General features: G+C 56.3%; 1 protein-coding gene across 2 annotated transcripts in view; it reads right to left on the reverse strand.

Annotated features, from left to right (window-relative positions):
* Positions 1 to 384: 384 nt before the first annotated feature.
* KCNC1 (potassium voltage-gated channel subfamily C member 1) overlaps positions 385 to 15193 on the reverse strand; it is a 48927-nt gene continuing 34118 nt past the window's right edge. Inside the window, exons 2-4 of one of the 2 annotated variants that reach the window (XM_032166483.2) lie at positions 9882 to 10815; positions 2835 to 3023; positions 385 to 810 (exon numbers count right to left, since the gene is read on the reverse strand). In XM_032166483.2, coding sequence (XP_032022374.1) covers positions 746 to 810; positions 2835 to 3023; positions 9882 to 10815 — 1188 coding nt within the window. In that variant the 3' untranslated portion in view covers positions 385 to 745. Of the gene's footprint in view, positions 811 to 2834; positions 3024 to 4630; positions 8714 to 8994; positions 10816 to 15193 lie in introns of those variants that run through there. The other variant, XR_009215668.1, reaches the window with a different exon arrangement.

Genomic DNA, 15193 nt, shown 5'->3' on the forward strand with positions numbered 1-15193 from the left:
CACACCGATAAGATGAGAGACTCAACCTAGACTAGCTGCTGTCAGGGGTCTTGGGGAGACGTCCGCTGGGTCACAAGCATGCCAAACGGGGAAGAAGGCAGCCGTGCGAGTTTCCACAATTCTATTTGGAGCAAAGTTCTCAGTTTCCACGTGAGAGATGAACTATGAAGGTGAGGTCAATATGACCGATGAGTGACCGACTGCCCTTTTTGGAAGCTTTCCTCTCGATCTTGTGTACAAAAAGGAAGCAATCCATTCCCCATCTCCGTCCCTCCTCCCCTCACCCCTCACCCCCAGAAATGTACAGGTTTCTACCGAACGCCATTACAGTTTGGCTCCAACAACGTGTGTGAAAGTCAAGAGCTTTGAAAGAAAATAGAGGGCTTTGATGTTTTTCTTTTCGTTATTGTTGTTGAGGGTAATCATACAGTTGCAGGGGGTTGGTGGGTTTGGTTTGCTGGGTTTTCTGTTTAACTTCATGCAAGTCATGCTAAGGAGCCCCTCCACCCCCCCTCCCCAAATAAAATAAAATTTTAAAAAATGAAAAGAAGGAAAAGAAATCCTCTACGGTCAGTTACCATTTGGCCGTAGAAAAAGCTACGTCCGTCCTAGTACAATGCCTGGGCCACTCGGACTCGTCCGGCAAACCTGCATGGCGTGAATTTACTCTGTCCGAGGGTGAGGAGGGGCTGCAGGTCCACCCAGATGCTTAATAGCCACCAGTGTCCTCGGCCAAGCCGCCTGGTCAAGTCACTCTCACAGCCTCTGTCGGCATATACTTAGCAATGACAGGGCTTTCTTTGCAAAGATCTGTATGTAAAGAATACAATTAACACTTGAGCTTCTCATCTTGGCTCTCCCATCCCGCTTGGTACTTAGTTTTTAAGAAGGAGGAGGAAAGACAGAACAGCCGCATGCAGAGGCAGGCAGATTCTTCTCCAGCTGGCTTGGTTTGCCCATGCACTGAGCCAGCCTAGCACGCCTCTTTCTCTCCCTCCTGGGGGGAATGGGATGAGTCCCTACTTCTTCTCTGCACATTGACTCACACACCTGCATGGCTTCTGGCTCGCAATTAGCCTGAGAAAAACAAGTCCTCGGCGGCTGTCATGGCTCCATGAGAGCGCAGGCTGAATGGATGTGGGTGGGGACACTTCACCCTTAGCGCCTCCCAAAGACTCTGGCACCTAAGCCTCGGTGGGACTGAGGAATGGGTATCTCCTGTGGACAGTGCTTACCGCTGGACTCCCAGCCACTGCAGGGAGCGGGGCTGCTCCTGTCCCACACTCCCTGGGCTTTTGGCAGCACAATAAAGAGACTGTCTTGTCTGCTCTTTGGGGCCACACCAATCAGTCTAACATTCAAGATGACGGAGACAGAAAGCCCACGAGAGCTTACTGGGCAGGGCATGGACATTGAGAACTGTCTGTCTGCTTTTCCCCTCACTCCTCAGGCATTCTGCTTCTGGGCATTCTAGCACCTCCAACTGGGAAAAAGCCAGTCGCAAAGGGGAACATCAGGCCCATCCATGGTCGGTGCCAAGGATGGGACCCTCCTGAAGGCTGGTAGCCCTCCGCCATGCAGTACCATGCGGGGAGTTGCACACCGTGCCAGGGCCTAAAGGACCTCTGGGCAGGGCAGAGAAGCAGAGACCAGCCTAGACCAGGTGGGCACAACTAAGCACCAGTGACCAGAACCACGTTCCCTCGTCTCCGTGCGGGCTGCCTCTCCTCTTCTGGGTTTGCCTTTGCTTTTGCATTCTGTTTTCTCCTGCATGTGGTTTAATCACTTCAAATACTGGAGCAGTCGTGAATGACCATAGGCTGCACCAACTGTTGCTTTCAAAAACCCAGCTCCTCTTCTGACCCAGCCTGCTCACCCCGGTCAGCATGCATCTGTGCGCGCGTGTGAGGCGCTCCAAGACATGCACGAGCTGCCCAGCCAGTCTGCTGCACCAAGAAAGGCGTCCTCTGCCTTCTAGGTCTGGACGAGTGCCTAGAGCCTTGAGCTTGGGCACCCTGGGCCCCCACCCCAAGCCTCTCCCCAGCCGATGCTGAAGCTCTAGGAGAAGTCTTTCTCTCCAGTGGGGACAGCCTAGCATTCTGACTACAAAGAGACCTGGAGCAGTGGCCACCAGCAGCCTCAGCCTTCACCAACCACAAGAGGGTGCTGACCACACCCTGGGCAGAGGCCCATGGGTGCTGGGGATGGAAGGGGCTGGACCGTCCTGCTTAACCACCTCCTCTTGGCAAATTCTCCATCTGCCACTGGCAATATTCTGACTGCAAGGACAATGACCTTACCCTCAAGCCCTGAAGACATCTCTCTCTTCTTGCCTCTCCTCCCTCTGGCCTGTGGATTGATTATCTTTCAAGGATGCCTCTTCCATGCCAAGAACATGGATCTTGGGTAGCTAAGGTCACAGGGTCCTGGCCCACTCTACTGCCCTCCTCAACCAGGGGAGAGGAGAAATCACTTTGCCTTTGGGACCTGACCTGCCATCTGCCAGAGCAGCCTGGGGGAGTCAAGGCTCCTCCTGCATTCCTGGGTACCCCTGCCTTGGGGTCATGGCCTAAAGTCAACCTATCCAATCCCTTCTCAAGTCCCGGCAACCCACAGCTGCCAGGGCCTCAGGTTCTCTCTGCCAGCCTGAAATCTCACCTGGGGGAAAGGGCCTCAGCCCTCCAGGGGCCGACCCTGGGAGATTCCCTCCATCCTTGCCCCCCCTCAGTGTGCCTGCCTGCCCCTCAGCGCCCTTGCCCGCCGCCCTGCCCACCCATCTGCAGGAGCGCGAGGCGGCCCGGACGATGCACGGTGCTCCGGCTTCCTCTACATACCCTTTCTCATTCCTCCACCAGGTGGGCACGCGTACTCCCCGGTTGATAAGAGGAAGCAGGGTCCGTATCTCTCGCGGGTGCCCGAGCGCGTAAAGGGCAGGCCCTCATCGGGAGTGAGGGCCTGGTCTATGTGGGGGCAGTCTTCGTTCGCCAGCGCGGCCTTCGCCACCTCCCCATTCAGTTTGGAATCTTCAAACATATAAGCAGAAGCTATTGAGACACTGAAAACTGTTTAGTGGGGAGCAGGGGGGACAGGCCAGAAGCGGGGTATTGGTAGAGGGCAGCTCGAGCGTCCCTGAGGACGGAAAAGCGGGCAGGCTGTGGAGGGAGGAGGGCACAAGGCAGGGGGCTTGGAGGGGGGTTCAGCTCATTCAGGCAGCCTTCGGGCTGCCCACAGTGCTGGGAGTGGGGACTCCCGGGTTTGCTCAAAGTTTGCAAAAAGATGATTTGGTGATGGGCCCAGCAGGTGTGGTGCTGGGGGCCGCTCCCGGGCCCCAAGCGGGGCCGATGAAACAGGATGGTGTGGATGCAGTCATGGGGGAGAGCCAGACACAGAGCTCAGGGAGAAGACAGACAGACACGCAGAAACACTCCAGTCTAGAGAGGGGCCTTTCCGGACCCCTCTGCTGCTGACCAGAGCCCGGCTGCCTCCCGTCCACAGCCAGCCAGTTGCTCGGGCTTCCCTAGCCCCATCCAGACCACCTCATCTACTCTACCCCATCTCCCATTAGGATCTCATCTGATCACCTGGTTCACACCACCCCCACCCCCCATCTAATCACTCAGCCTGTGCCCATGCCCCACCCCCCAACCCCATACAGACCCAAGCGGGTCACTCTGTATGCCCTGTTCCCCGTACAGACTAGGCCTGGTCACACAGTCTACTCTGTTCCCACACAGACCTGGTCTGGTCACTCTATGCCCCAACTCCCATATAGACCAGTCCTGGTCACACAGTCTCCTCTCTGCCCATGCAGACCCAATTTGACCACTCCATCTGCTCCGTCCCCCACACAGACGGACCCAAGCTGATCACTCGGTCTGCTCTGGTCCCCACACATATCAAGCCAGTGTCTTCCACTCCATGCTGCCCCCAGCAGGCCTGGTCAGCTTGCACAGGCACAACAAGGATGTATGCATGAGGCTGTGACAGCAGGACAGGGATTTGGGAGGGGCTCCCATTCCTTTGTCCCCTCTGGTCAGTGTCCCCGGCAAAGCAAGGCAGATGAATGTGTAGAAGACAACAGCGGCTGATGGACTTGGGTGGGGGAAATTGGAGTTCTGGCCTCTGTGGCAGCCTGAGAAGAAGCCTGGGAGCACATTTGGTGGGGGGCAAAGTGTGGCCAGAGCAAGGAGCTCTGTCTCTCCGAGATCTTGGAGCAGAGCCGTGGAAGCCTCTGGAGCTGACAGAGGTAGCCCTGACTGGCCTTTGCCCCCATCCCATCACTCTTGAGGACCGAACCTGCCCCAAACTCTCTGCCCTCAAAGCGGAATCTTCCTGGCCAGGGTGGAGCCAACTCCAATACTTCATCTAGGGTGAGAGCCTCAAGCACAAGCCCTTTTGTGGAAGAGGGAAACCAACTTGGGCACGACCACGTTAGAGGAGGCTCTCTGAAAGAGTAGAGGGGGGAAAAGGCTGGAGACAATGTCCACCCAATTGAACACTCTCCCGTGATCCTGTTCACATCATGTAACTACACGCAGAAGTGATCCTTCCCCACGTGCACACGCTGGGCGTGCACGTGGGTGGGATTACCGCCCGTGTACACATCATGTCACTACAAAGAGGCAGTCAGTCAAAAGAGAAATGGACCAATCAGGTTTATTCATAAAGCAAATCCAAAAAAATCCCATCATAATTTTGGAACTTAAAAAAAAGTCTTTCGTACAAGATGGCAAAGCATTTCACGTACAGTGCGTTTCTTGACAAATCCCAGGGGCTTCCCTTCCCAATTTACTCTGAACCAAAAAGGCCAGTTGCCAAGGTAACTCCTACACCATATGACTGGGGCCGGGGTGTCTCTGGGGTCTTGGGGCATGTCTGCAGGCACACACATGTGCTCACAGACACGCTGGTCCTGCCTCCCACTCTGGCTGGCCCCGTCTTCCATCCAAGGGTCTCCGGGCTGAGGGAGGAGGGTGTTGGGAGAGGGGAGGGAAACAGTATGGAGAGGACGCAGATGACAATGTGGGGGTTGAGGCCCATAGCACCCTGAATGAATTTTCCTCAAGGGGAGAACAGTGGGTCCTCCCAGGCAGCGTCTCCTTCTGGGAGGGGAGTGAGGACTTGCTGAGTCTCTGCTGGCCATCCTCTGCCGGGGGAGGTGTCCATAGCCTGCAGTTCTTGCCTGAGGGGGTGGGTCAGAGGGGGGTGCCTTCTCTCTGCCTCTGCCTCTGCCTCTGCGGAGATGGTGCTGCCTGAGACTCTTCTCTGGCTCTGAATGCTGGGCCCCCGCCCATTGGCTCTGTCCGCAAGCCCCCAGGCCCTGAGGGCTCCCAGCTCCCACAATCTCTAAAGGGCCCAAAGTTCGGGATGGTTTTGGGCAGAGGACAAGGAGCATCCACCAGGGACCCCTGGAGGGATGACAGCCCGGCACTTTCTCTCCTGGGGGATTCCCGGGACACCCCTAGGGCCTGCTGCTTCTCTCAACCCTAACCTTTGAGGAGGAGCTAATGATTGGGTGGGGAAGTTTAAGGCTTGCTCTGTGAATGGGCCCAGCCCCCTGGGCTGTTAGTCTATCTATGGTTTAAGATGCTTTCAGAAACTGGAGTATTGTCCCTCCCCAACTCCAGAGGGGTAGCTTGAAGAAAGAGAAACTAAGGAAGGGCCAACTGTATAAATCTGGGGAACCCATGAATAGGGCCAAAGGTGTGAGCCCCCGCCCCTGCCCCGTCCTTTGGATGAGAGAGTGGCTAGAAGCCTCCATTCCCACCTGCTTTCCAGAGGCTGGGGGCCCTGCCTCCCCCAGCCCAGGGCCCCCAGGCCCCCACTAGACCCACAGGCCTGCAGTGATGAAATGGCAGCATGGACAGCGTCTCAGAGATGGTTTCCAGGCTTGAAATGGGCTGAGATGAGCATCCGCGAGAGGGTCATTTTTTTTTTAAACTTTGGAGCAAGGAGAACCCGAGGCTGGGCCCTCAGTCAGCAGAGCTGGCTTTTCTGCCCTGGTCTCTAGGCACCGCCAAAGTACTTACTGTTCACACCAGCTGCGGGCACCGGAGGGGTGCACGCGGGGCTGGGGTGGGTTGGGGGTTGCTGGGCATCTCCTTGGGTTTAGCCCTGAGGGATCTGCCCAGCTGGGGACTCAGGAAAAAAGTCTCGGGCTAAATGGGGACAGTCTGTGAGACACGAGCAGGGAACAATCACGAGAACCGGCACAAGTCATGCAACAAAACGAGGAGAGAGAGAGAAACATGATTAGTGGAGAGAGAGAGAGAAAGAGAGAAAATGTGAACAACACGGGAAAGAACACCCATGCCTGGCCCCCGGCATCACTTCATTTCTCCGCTACTTCCCCCACAGCCCACCTAAGGACAACAAGGACCCCACTCAGGGCCCACACGCTGCTGACCCTGCAGTTGGGTCCCTGCAGAAACTCTCTTAGCCCCACCTGCTGCCTAGTCAGCTCTGCCCAGCACCCTCCCCGCCCATGGATAGCACCACTCACTGGGCAGCCACTGCCGCCCAGCAGGAGAAGTAGAGGGGCTGGGGATAGGGGACTTTAGACCCCTTTGCCAAAGATAACCCAGAGGCTGCAGGGTTAGCTCCCAGGGAGCCCAGGCAGGGGCTTCTCTGGGACCTCACTGCTGTTCTAGGTGCCATGGGTAGGAAGGGAGCCCGGCCACCACCCCTCCCTCCTGGCCACCCACTGCTCACTGACGTGGGACCCTTCAGCCCTAGACGTGGCACCACAAAGGACTGACCCACATCACAGGAGCAGAGATGGACAAGACACATGCAAATGGGCATGGCAGGACGGAGGAGGCACTGTGGGCTGTCCAGAGTGGGCGGTCTGGGCGTCCGACTGCAGATGCAGGAGGGAGCCCCTTTCTGGGAGAGAAGTAGCTTCTCCTGGGCTCCTCAGCCCCAGACAATCCCTGGCTGTGCCAGGGCGCCCTCCTAGCATCCCCCAAGAGGTCCTACAACCAGGTGAGAATTGGATTCTTGATGCCCCTCCCAGGACAAGCCCTCAGACACTGGGGCCATGCCAGCCACAGCACAGAGGAGGAGAGCAGATTGTCCCTGGGACAGACACGCAGACTGAGGCTTCAGGCGAGACCAAGAGGTGGAGGTGAGGGGCAGGCGCTGCTGGCACCACTGGGGGCTGGCCTGGGGGGCGGGGGCGGGAGGGATGCCCTCAGAACCCAGCATGCCACACACAGCCCCTAACTCTGATTTTAAAAGTGGAACTGGAGAACCTCAGGTTTTGGCGAGGCTACTAGACTGCCTTGCGGGTACAGTGAGACTGGAAAGGCCTTGGGGGGCTGCATCTCATCTCTCACAATTCCTGTGGGGCCACCACATTTACCCTCCTTGCCCCTGGCCTCCCCCTCACTCTCCCACAAACTCACCCCAACCCTATGCCCATCTAGGTGCATGGCTGCAAGCAGGAAAAAGGGCGAATGGGAAGAACTCTGGGGTGCAGAGGTGGGGACGATGCCCCTAAAGACCGCAGCTCCTCTTGGTGGTGGATAGCCGGGGTCTCACACGCCAGCTTTTGGAGGGAGAAGTGTTCTGGTGAGGGATGAGGCTGGAGCCTCGGGGGTCAGGATACCAGGACAGCACCAACACCACCGGGAAGTGAGTGCTTGGGAAGGGCTTGGGAGCACAGCTGGGAAGCAGGGGAGGCAGGAGGGATCCAGGCATCCAAGCTCCAGAGGGCAAGCTTGGGAGGGCACCAAATACTTCCTCAGCCACAGAGACTGTCCAGGCCAGAACTGTCTGGGCCCCTGAAACCTGGGACCAGGGCAAAGTGGCTCTCAAAAGCAGGGCTGGGGAGGACTGTGGAGCCAACGGGCAATCCCACAGGAGTGCATGGGTTTTACAGGTTTTGTGTCCTGGGATTAGCTGGTGTGCACGTCTGAACAAACACATCTGCACTCCCTGGGGGGCAGGGGGACTCCGCACAGGATAATACTGTCATCGTCCAAGAGTACAGAGGAATCTGGGCCTGCCTGGAGAGCACTGGGGATTCCTGACTGGCTGGCCCAGGGCACCTGCGCTTGGGGCAACAATCCTGAAAGATCCAGTGTCGGGGAGGATGCAAAGGAAGGGCCAGGTAGTGCCACGGTGATGCCACTCAGGTTGAGCTCTTCTTGCCAGGCCCACATGGAAGCTGGGGCCTGGGCCAGCCCACGCCTTCCCCCTAGAGGCCCAGAGCCCTGTTGGTAGCTCCTGAAATCAAGTAACTAGCTAATCCAAAGCAGAGAGCTCAGAGCTGTTTCAGCCTCGGAGACCCCTGCCCACTCCTGGCCATGTTCCTCTCAGGCACCTACAGAAATCCCAGAAAGGGGAGGGTATGCGGCAGGGTGAAAGGGCTGGGAAGCCCCCATGGGCAAAGAAATGGGCCTTGAGGGTAGTGCTCGGGCCAGCATAGCTGTGGGGTAAAGCCAGGAGAGGATTGGGATGGGGTGGTGGATCAGAGAGCGCGATAGCAGGGAAGAAAATCAATCATCCATTGGGGGAGGCCACCCAAACCAGGGGGAAACTTCCCCACCTGGGGCTGAGCTAGCCAGCAGCCTCCTGCCAGACCTGGGCATGGGGAGGTCCTTCACAGACTAAATGCCACCTAACTGTCACGTCAACCTCCCGCTCACCTGGCACTCCTTCTTACTCAGTGCTGTCATTCTTCTCTGGGTCATCTGTTCCTTTGAAATCCCTGTGTCCACAGAATAAGTCGATGGTATTCCATGGGTAGAGGTAGACTATGGGCTTTATATCTTCGGACCAGAGCCCCATGATCAACTTTATGTGCTATGTGCAGGTTCTCATAAAACTGAGATAGTCCCATAACAAACCACTAGCCATGGAATATTAGAATATATCCCGCGGTGACTAGTATTGTTTCGTGCCCCCCTCCCCCCTCCCGGCCCCCAGTGAATTCAAGGGAAAGTGGTTGTACACTGGTTGGGATGTCTATATTGCTGCTGCAGTCCCTACCGCTGGAAACGGGGAGAACCCTCGGTGGGAGGCTGTTGCTGGTCTGTAGCGCTTTCATCTAAGCTGCCCAGGGTGGCGGCCCCCTCTCGGCTTTTGCTCGGCAGCCGCTTCCATCAGGTCACCGGAAACTCCCACTCGACCATCAACCCAAACAGACAACGTGAAAGCTAGAGTCACTTCGACAGATTCCTAAAGATAAAGGCTAAACTCTAGAGTGGTGGTAGAAGATGAGTTGGTTCGGCATGCTACGGGGTAAGTAAGCTTGTCACGGAGGGCTACAGGCGTCTCCTGGGAAGGACCTCGAGCTGGGCAGCCCGAATCAGGGCAGGAATTCTACTCAGCTATGGAGACAGGCTCTGCTGGGGGTGAGAACCCTTGCGCCTGCCTTTGCAAGGGACCCTCCTGCCCAGATCCCATGCACCATCTCTGCCATCTACACAGCCTGAAGGCAGCCGTGGTAAGGACCAGATCAAAGGCTGTCTAGCATTTCCAAATCACACCCGCCCCCACTCTGTCCCAACACCGGCTCAGTAGCCTGAGTCAGAGACTCACACCGGACTCCTGCCCCGCCGAGCAGAGCCCCCCGGCTCCTGCTAAGTTAGTCCTCAGCAACCTGGCGGGCCGCGTTGTCTCTTTAGAACATCACGAGACCAACCACGTCAACCTCCTTACCCAGGGGCACCAGTGAGGTTCCTCTAGCAGGCTCTCGCCTTCTGAATTTGGCCGCCCAGCATCTCCCTGGGCCCCCAGGCTCCACACCTCGAGACTGAGTGCGGGGTCCGGGGTCACCCACGGAACTAAGGAAGCAGTCTGACTGGATCTGGAATCATCGCTACAGGGGGCGGAGGTGAAAGGTCAGATCGACATGCCTCTAAGAGGTTTCCTACCTGCTCTGTTAATTTCTAAAATTTCTTCCTGGGCCAGCGGACATGTGTCACTCTGAGTACTGTGGTGTGGAGAGTTTACGACAGATTTACAATAATTGGGAGATCCCAGCTGCGGTGGCCGTGGAATATGCTTCTTTTTTTTCTTTGGTAGTTTCTGCTTAGCCATGGCTAAGGAGTAATACATCCCGAAATTGTTCACGATGACGGGCACGGGCATGGCGATGGTGAGCACGCCTGCCAGCGCACACAGGGCCCCCACCAGCATGCCGGACCACGTCTGCGGGTACATGTCTCCGTAGCCCAGGGTTGTCATGGTGACCACGGCCCACCAGAAGCCGATGGGGATGTTCTTAAAGTGCGTGTGCTCACTGGCGCTGGGGTCGTTGGGCTGTGCCCCTATCCTCTCGGCGTAGTAGATCATGGTGGCGAAGATCAGCACGCCCAAGGCCAGGAAGATGATGAGCAGCAGGAACTCATTGGTGCTGGCTCGGAGCGTGTGGCCCAGGACCCGCAGGCCCACAAAGTGGCGGGTCAGCTTAAAGATGCGCAAGATGCGCACGAAGCGGACGACGCGCAGGAAGCCCAGCACGTCCTTGGCTGCCTTGGAGGACAGGCCGCTCAGCCCCACCTCCAGGTAGAAGGGCAGGATGGCCACAAAGTCAATGATGTTGAGCGAGTTCTTGATGAACTCTACCTTGTTGGGGCAGAAGATGACACGCATGAGGAACTCGAAGGTGAACCAGACCACACAGACGCCCTCGATGTAGGTAAGGAAGGCCTCCGTCTCGGCCTCCCGGTAGTAGCGCACCTGCGTGCCATTGCGAACGTTCTCAATCTCCGTCTTGTTCACGATGGGGTTGAAGCGCTCGTGGGTCTCCAGGCAGAAGGTGGTGATGGACACCAGGATGAAGAAGAGGGAAGCGAAGGCCACATACTGTGGGGATAAAGACACAGTGTCAGAGGGAGGCCCACCCAGAGTGGAGAAGCCTGGGTTGCCTCTGTCCAGTCCCAGGGCCAGACGGGGGGAGATGCCTGCACCAGGCCCCCTGCAGCACGTGCCACATTTCCCTCCTCAGGGCACGGGGGGCCTGCACGACCGCCAGGGCAGGCTCTAAAACCCTCCTACTCCGTCTTCCATGCTCTCTTCTTCCCCCTATTGCCAGCTAAATGTGGAAGCCTCAATAACTAGTATAACTACAGAGGGAAGGAGCTTGCGTCCCTGAAAAGAAAGACATCAGCCAAATACCCACATTGAACTGTTACCTGAGTGGGAAATAAATTTCCATTGTGTTCAGCCACTGCGATTTGGAGCTGATTTGTTAAGGCATTTAGCTACCCTGCCCAATAAAAGTGACCCAGCCTGCTGGGGCTGAAGTTTGCAAAGAAATAAGAGGGGGCAGCTAGAGTGGAATGAAGCCCCTCAGAGGCCGGATCTCCATTTGTTCTCCCAGCTCCAGGCTCTTTGCTCTTTTTCATGGGTCTGTACCTCCCTCATGTGGTCTCTTTCAGGTTCTATCCTGCCTAGAGCTGAAAAAAATGTATGTCTTCCCCATGGTCTTAGACAGCTTTCTAAAATGTACCCCCTCTCTCTGTCTTCCTAGGAACTTGTACCACAACATGGTAATGAGTTACCTGTCCTTGGAGGTCCTCAAATAGAGCCTGAATGATCTTTTGTGAGAGAGACTGTTTGAGGGTTCAGGCATCAGGAGGAGAATTGCACCAGGGATCCCCAAAGGCACCACAAGCCATAGGCCCTGCTTGACTCCTTTCCAGCCCTAGGGTAGGGGTGTGAGTGGGAGGGAGGAAGAAGCTGCTGGAGGCCTGGGGCTTCCCAAACATGTGTGGCTGCCTACTCTCTCAGACAGCACCAGCGAGAAGGAAATGGCCAGGATCACCCTGCCTGTCCAGAACCACCTGCTCTGGCCCTGAGCCCCCAGCAAAAAGGTTTGGGAGACCCTTTGGTTTGGTTTGGAGGCCTCATCTAATGACCCCCTGGGCTTCTCTAGCCTGCAGCAGGCACGGGTACCGAGGAGACAGAATCGAGCAGCTTTCTGAGTTTCAAACCCTCCTGCTCAGACTGGATTCTGGGGCAAGGTCTCTTCTCACAGTCTCCTGCCAGCCCCGCCGGGACTCTAACATACTGTGGCCTCCCTTGGCCCTGCCCTGGGTGGATGGGCCCCTGCCAGTCAGCCCTCTCTCAGGGGCCCAGATAGTCACTCCTGCCTGCATGTCCTCACTGCACCCCACCCCTCTGGGTCCCCCTTATCCCTGCCTAGCCATGGCCAAAGCAGTGCCTTCTCCAGGAGGCAGCTCCGGGCTACAGTCTGTAAGGAGTGACACCTTTGTTCTCTGACCTGCCCTCATAGATCATTTGGGAGGGCCGAGGTTGCACCCTGTGTCAGCAGCAGGAGGCAGCCATGCTGCCCCTAGAGGCCGCCTTGTTTGCAGTGATGCCCCTCCCCCACCCAGGGGGTGCCCTGGAAGTCCCAGAACAGTCTTGTTTGGATTAACCATGGTCACAGGGCCTGACACTCAACCTGGCAGGGATCTGGGAACCAAGAATTATGTGGACCTTCCATACCACATTCTGTGTTGAGGGAAGCTGGGAGCAAAGGGAAGTGACAAAGTTGGCATCTCAGAGTGACGGAGTGAGAGTAGCCTGTAGATATGATCTGCTCTGAGACACCACATGCTACGAATGCGGAGCTGAGGCCCAGAAACGGGAAGAGATCTGCCTAAGCTAAGCCAACGGGACTCTACGAGTCCTGTTGGTTCTAGAGCATTGTGCAATTTTCAGAAAACTGTCTCTTGAGCCACTACCAAGTGTGGTCCATATGCAGCCTTCCTTCCTTCCGTCCATCTGTCCCTCCTTTCTGTTTTTAAATTTTTATTAATTAATTAATTAATTAATTAATTTTTATTTCGTAGAGATGGGGTCTCCCTATGTTGTCCAGGCTGGTTTTGAACTCCTGGCCTCAGGTGAGCCTCCTGCCATGACCTCCCAAAGTGCTGGGATTCCAGGCGAGAGCCATCCCACCTGGCCTACCCCTCCTTTCTTTCACCAGCGCATCATCCTCCCTTCCTCCTTTTCTCTCTCCCTCCCTGCCATCCATTCATCCTTTTTAATTCATTCATACACCCATCCATCCACTCATCCTCCCTCCCTTCTTTTCTCTCTCCCTCCCTCCCTTCTTTCCATCCATACATCTATTCATTCTTCTTCCCTTCCCTCCTTTTTTCTTTCTCTCCCTCCCTCTTTCCTGTGTCCCTCCCTCCATCCCTCCCTTCTATCCACCCATGCACCCATCTATCCATTCCTCACAAGGCACCAAGTTCTCCCTGGCACAGAGTTGAATAAGGCCTCATTCCAGCCTCAGGGAGCTCCCTGCCTAGCTCAGGTGAAGGATACATTCAGAGACAAGTACAATGCAGTGGACTGAAAAGCTGAACCCTCAGCCCTATGAACTAGAGGAGGCTGGAAAAAGGTCAGAGTAATTTGTGCGCACTTGAGAGAGGCAGGGTGGAGGCTTAAAGCCATGGCTCCCAGATCCAGAAAGACCAGACCTGGAGCACGACAGAGGTAGACCAGGAAAGCAATGTAGAAGCAACGGGAAGAGGCCACCACGCTGCCTGCAAGTTTGATGAGCTCCAGAGCTCTCTCCATCACCAGAGTTGCCAAGGCTCTTGGAGCTAAAACACACATCCTGGTCTGCTGGGTATCTGGCTTCAGATCTCCCCTAGAAGGCCCCATTCTGGAGCTTGGCGTTCACAGCCCAGAGACTCCCTAAGGGCAGGGCAGGCCCCCCAGCTGCACCCCCTTCTCTGGCCTTCGTATGGGAGGAGAGGAACAAGCACACTATGGATGACCGAACGGTGCCAAGAGGCAGGGCCCACTGCACACTTGGCTCTCAATCCTGGCTGAAGGCCGGAAGCACCTCCCCTCGTCACTGTCCCATCAGCCAGGACATCCCGTTCCCAAACCGCCCCCCCAACATCCGTTCTCCACTGTACCCCCTGTTCATATGGGACTCTCTCCGGGCAGGGTCACTGCCATCAAAGCAGGTTTTAGACTTCAGTCTTGGCTACCAGAGGGTGCTTTCAACTGGAATCCCAGCTCTGCTCATGCAGCCCACAGAGAAAGCCCAAATTCCCCAGCCTGGCACACGAGGCTCTCCACATCCTGGCCTCATTTGATTTCCCAGAGTCCTCTCCCTGCATGCACCCAACATTCTTGCCATATGCAGCCCTCTGCCATTTCTGACCACAGAGTGTCTCCCCACCTCCGTGGTTTTGTACCTGCTATTCCTTCTGCTGGAGAGTGCTCCTGCCAGTCTCTGTCTGGAAAAATCCCACTCATCCTTCAGGGCCCTACTAAGTGGCCCTTCCCCTGAGGTGAGGCTCCCCTTCACAGCCCTGCCCCACAGGAGGTAGCAATTGAAGGGAGTCCCCCAGGAGTCTCTAAATGCGCCCCAGGGAGGCAGCAAGCCCATCTCCGATTCCGGCTCTTTAGTGCCTGGGGAGGCTCACAGGAACAGCCCAGACAGGGCACTGATGTCCCAGGAGCATGGTAACTCCCAGGCGCCCCCACAGCCCTCAGAGCTCTCATCTCAAGTGCTCCTCTCAGTTCAGATCCCGATTAGAAAACTCAGGCCTTATAAGATTATGGTAAAAAGTCTTTGTTTCTCAGGGATCAATGGATAGCCTGTCTAGATTCTTTCCTCTCTGGGCACCAGTGCCCAAGGAGTGGGGGATGGGGAGCAGGCAGCAGAAGCCAGGTCCAGGTGCAAAGACCCCCTTCCCCAGGGAGAGTCAGGAGAGGTAGAGGCCAGGCCTCTCGCCCTGCTCAGGCTCCCTGGGCGCCTGCCTTCCTGTCCTTTGCTACTGTGAGGCCTGATCTTCCTCTGTTACAGGCAGAGCCCCAGCAACATCAAATCCCAAGGGACCCTTAGAGTGCTGTGGAGGAAGATGCCTCAGCCTGCTCAGACCCCAGTGTCCTCCTAAGTCTAGACCAGTGGGAGGTCAGCCACAGGCACAGCCGGAGCAAGAGCAACGAAGCCCCAGGTCCCTTGTGTCCATTCTCCAGGGCTGCCTGGAGAAAGGAAAAAGCTCCCAAAGCTTGAGGACCTACTATGCGCCTTCAGTCCTCACACCAGCTTGGTGAGACGGGGCCATATCCCCATTGCGTCAAGGAGGAAATGCAGGTACAGAGAGGTTCGGGGACTAAGCCAAGGTTTTAAAGCTCGTGATGAGGCTGAGATTTGGATCCAAGTGTTTTTCTTTCTTTTCTTTTCTTTTCTTTTTTTTTTTTTTTT

This window comes from Hylobates moloch, unplaced genomic scaffold (genome assembly GCF_009828535.3).
Source record: "Hylobates moloch isolate HMO894 unplaced genomic scaffold, HMol_V3 SCAFFOLD_11, whole genome shotgun sequence".
Lineage (NCBI taxonomy): Eukaryota > Metazoa > Chordata > Mammalia > Primates > Hylobatidae > Hylobates > Hylobates moloch.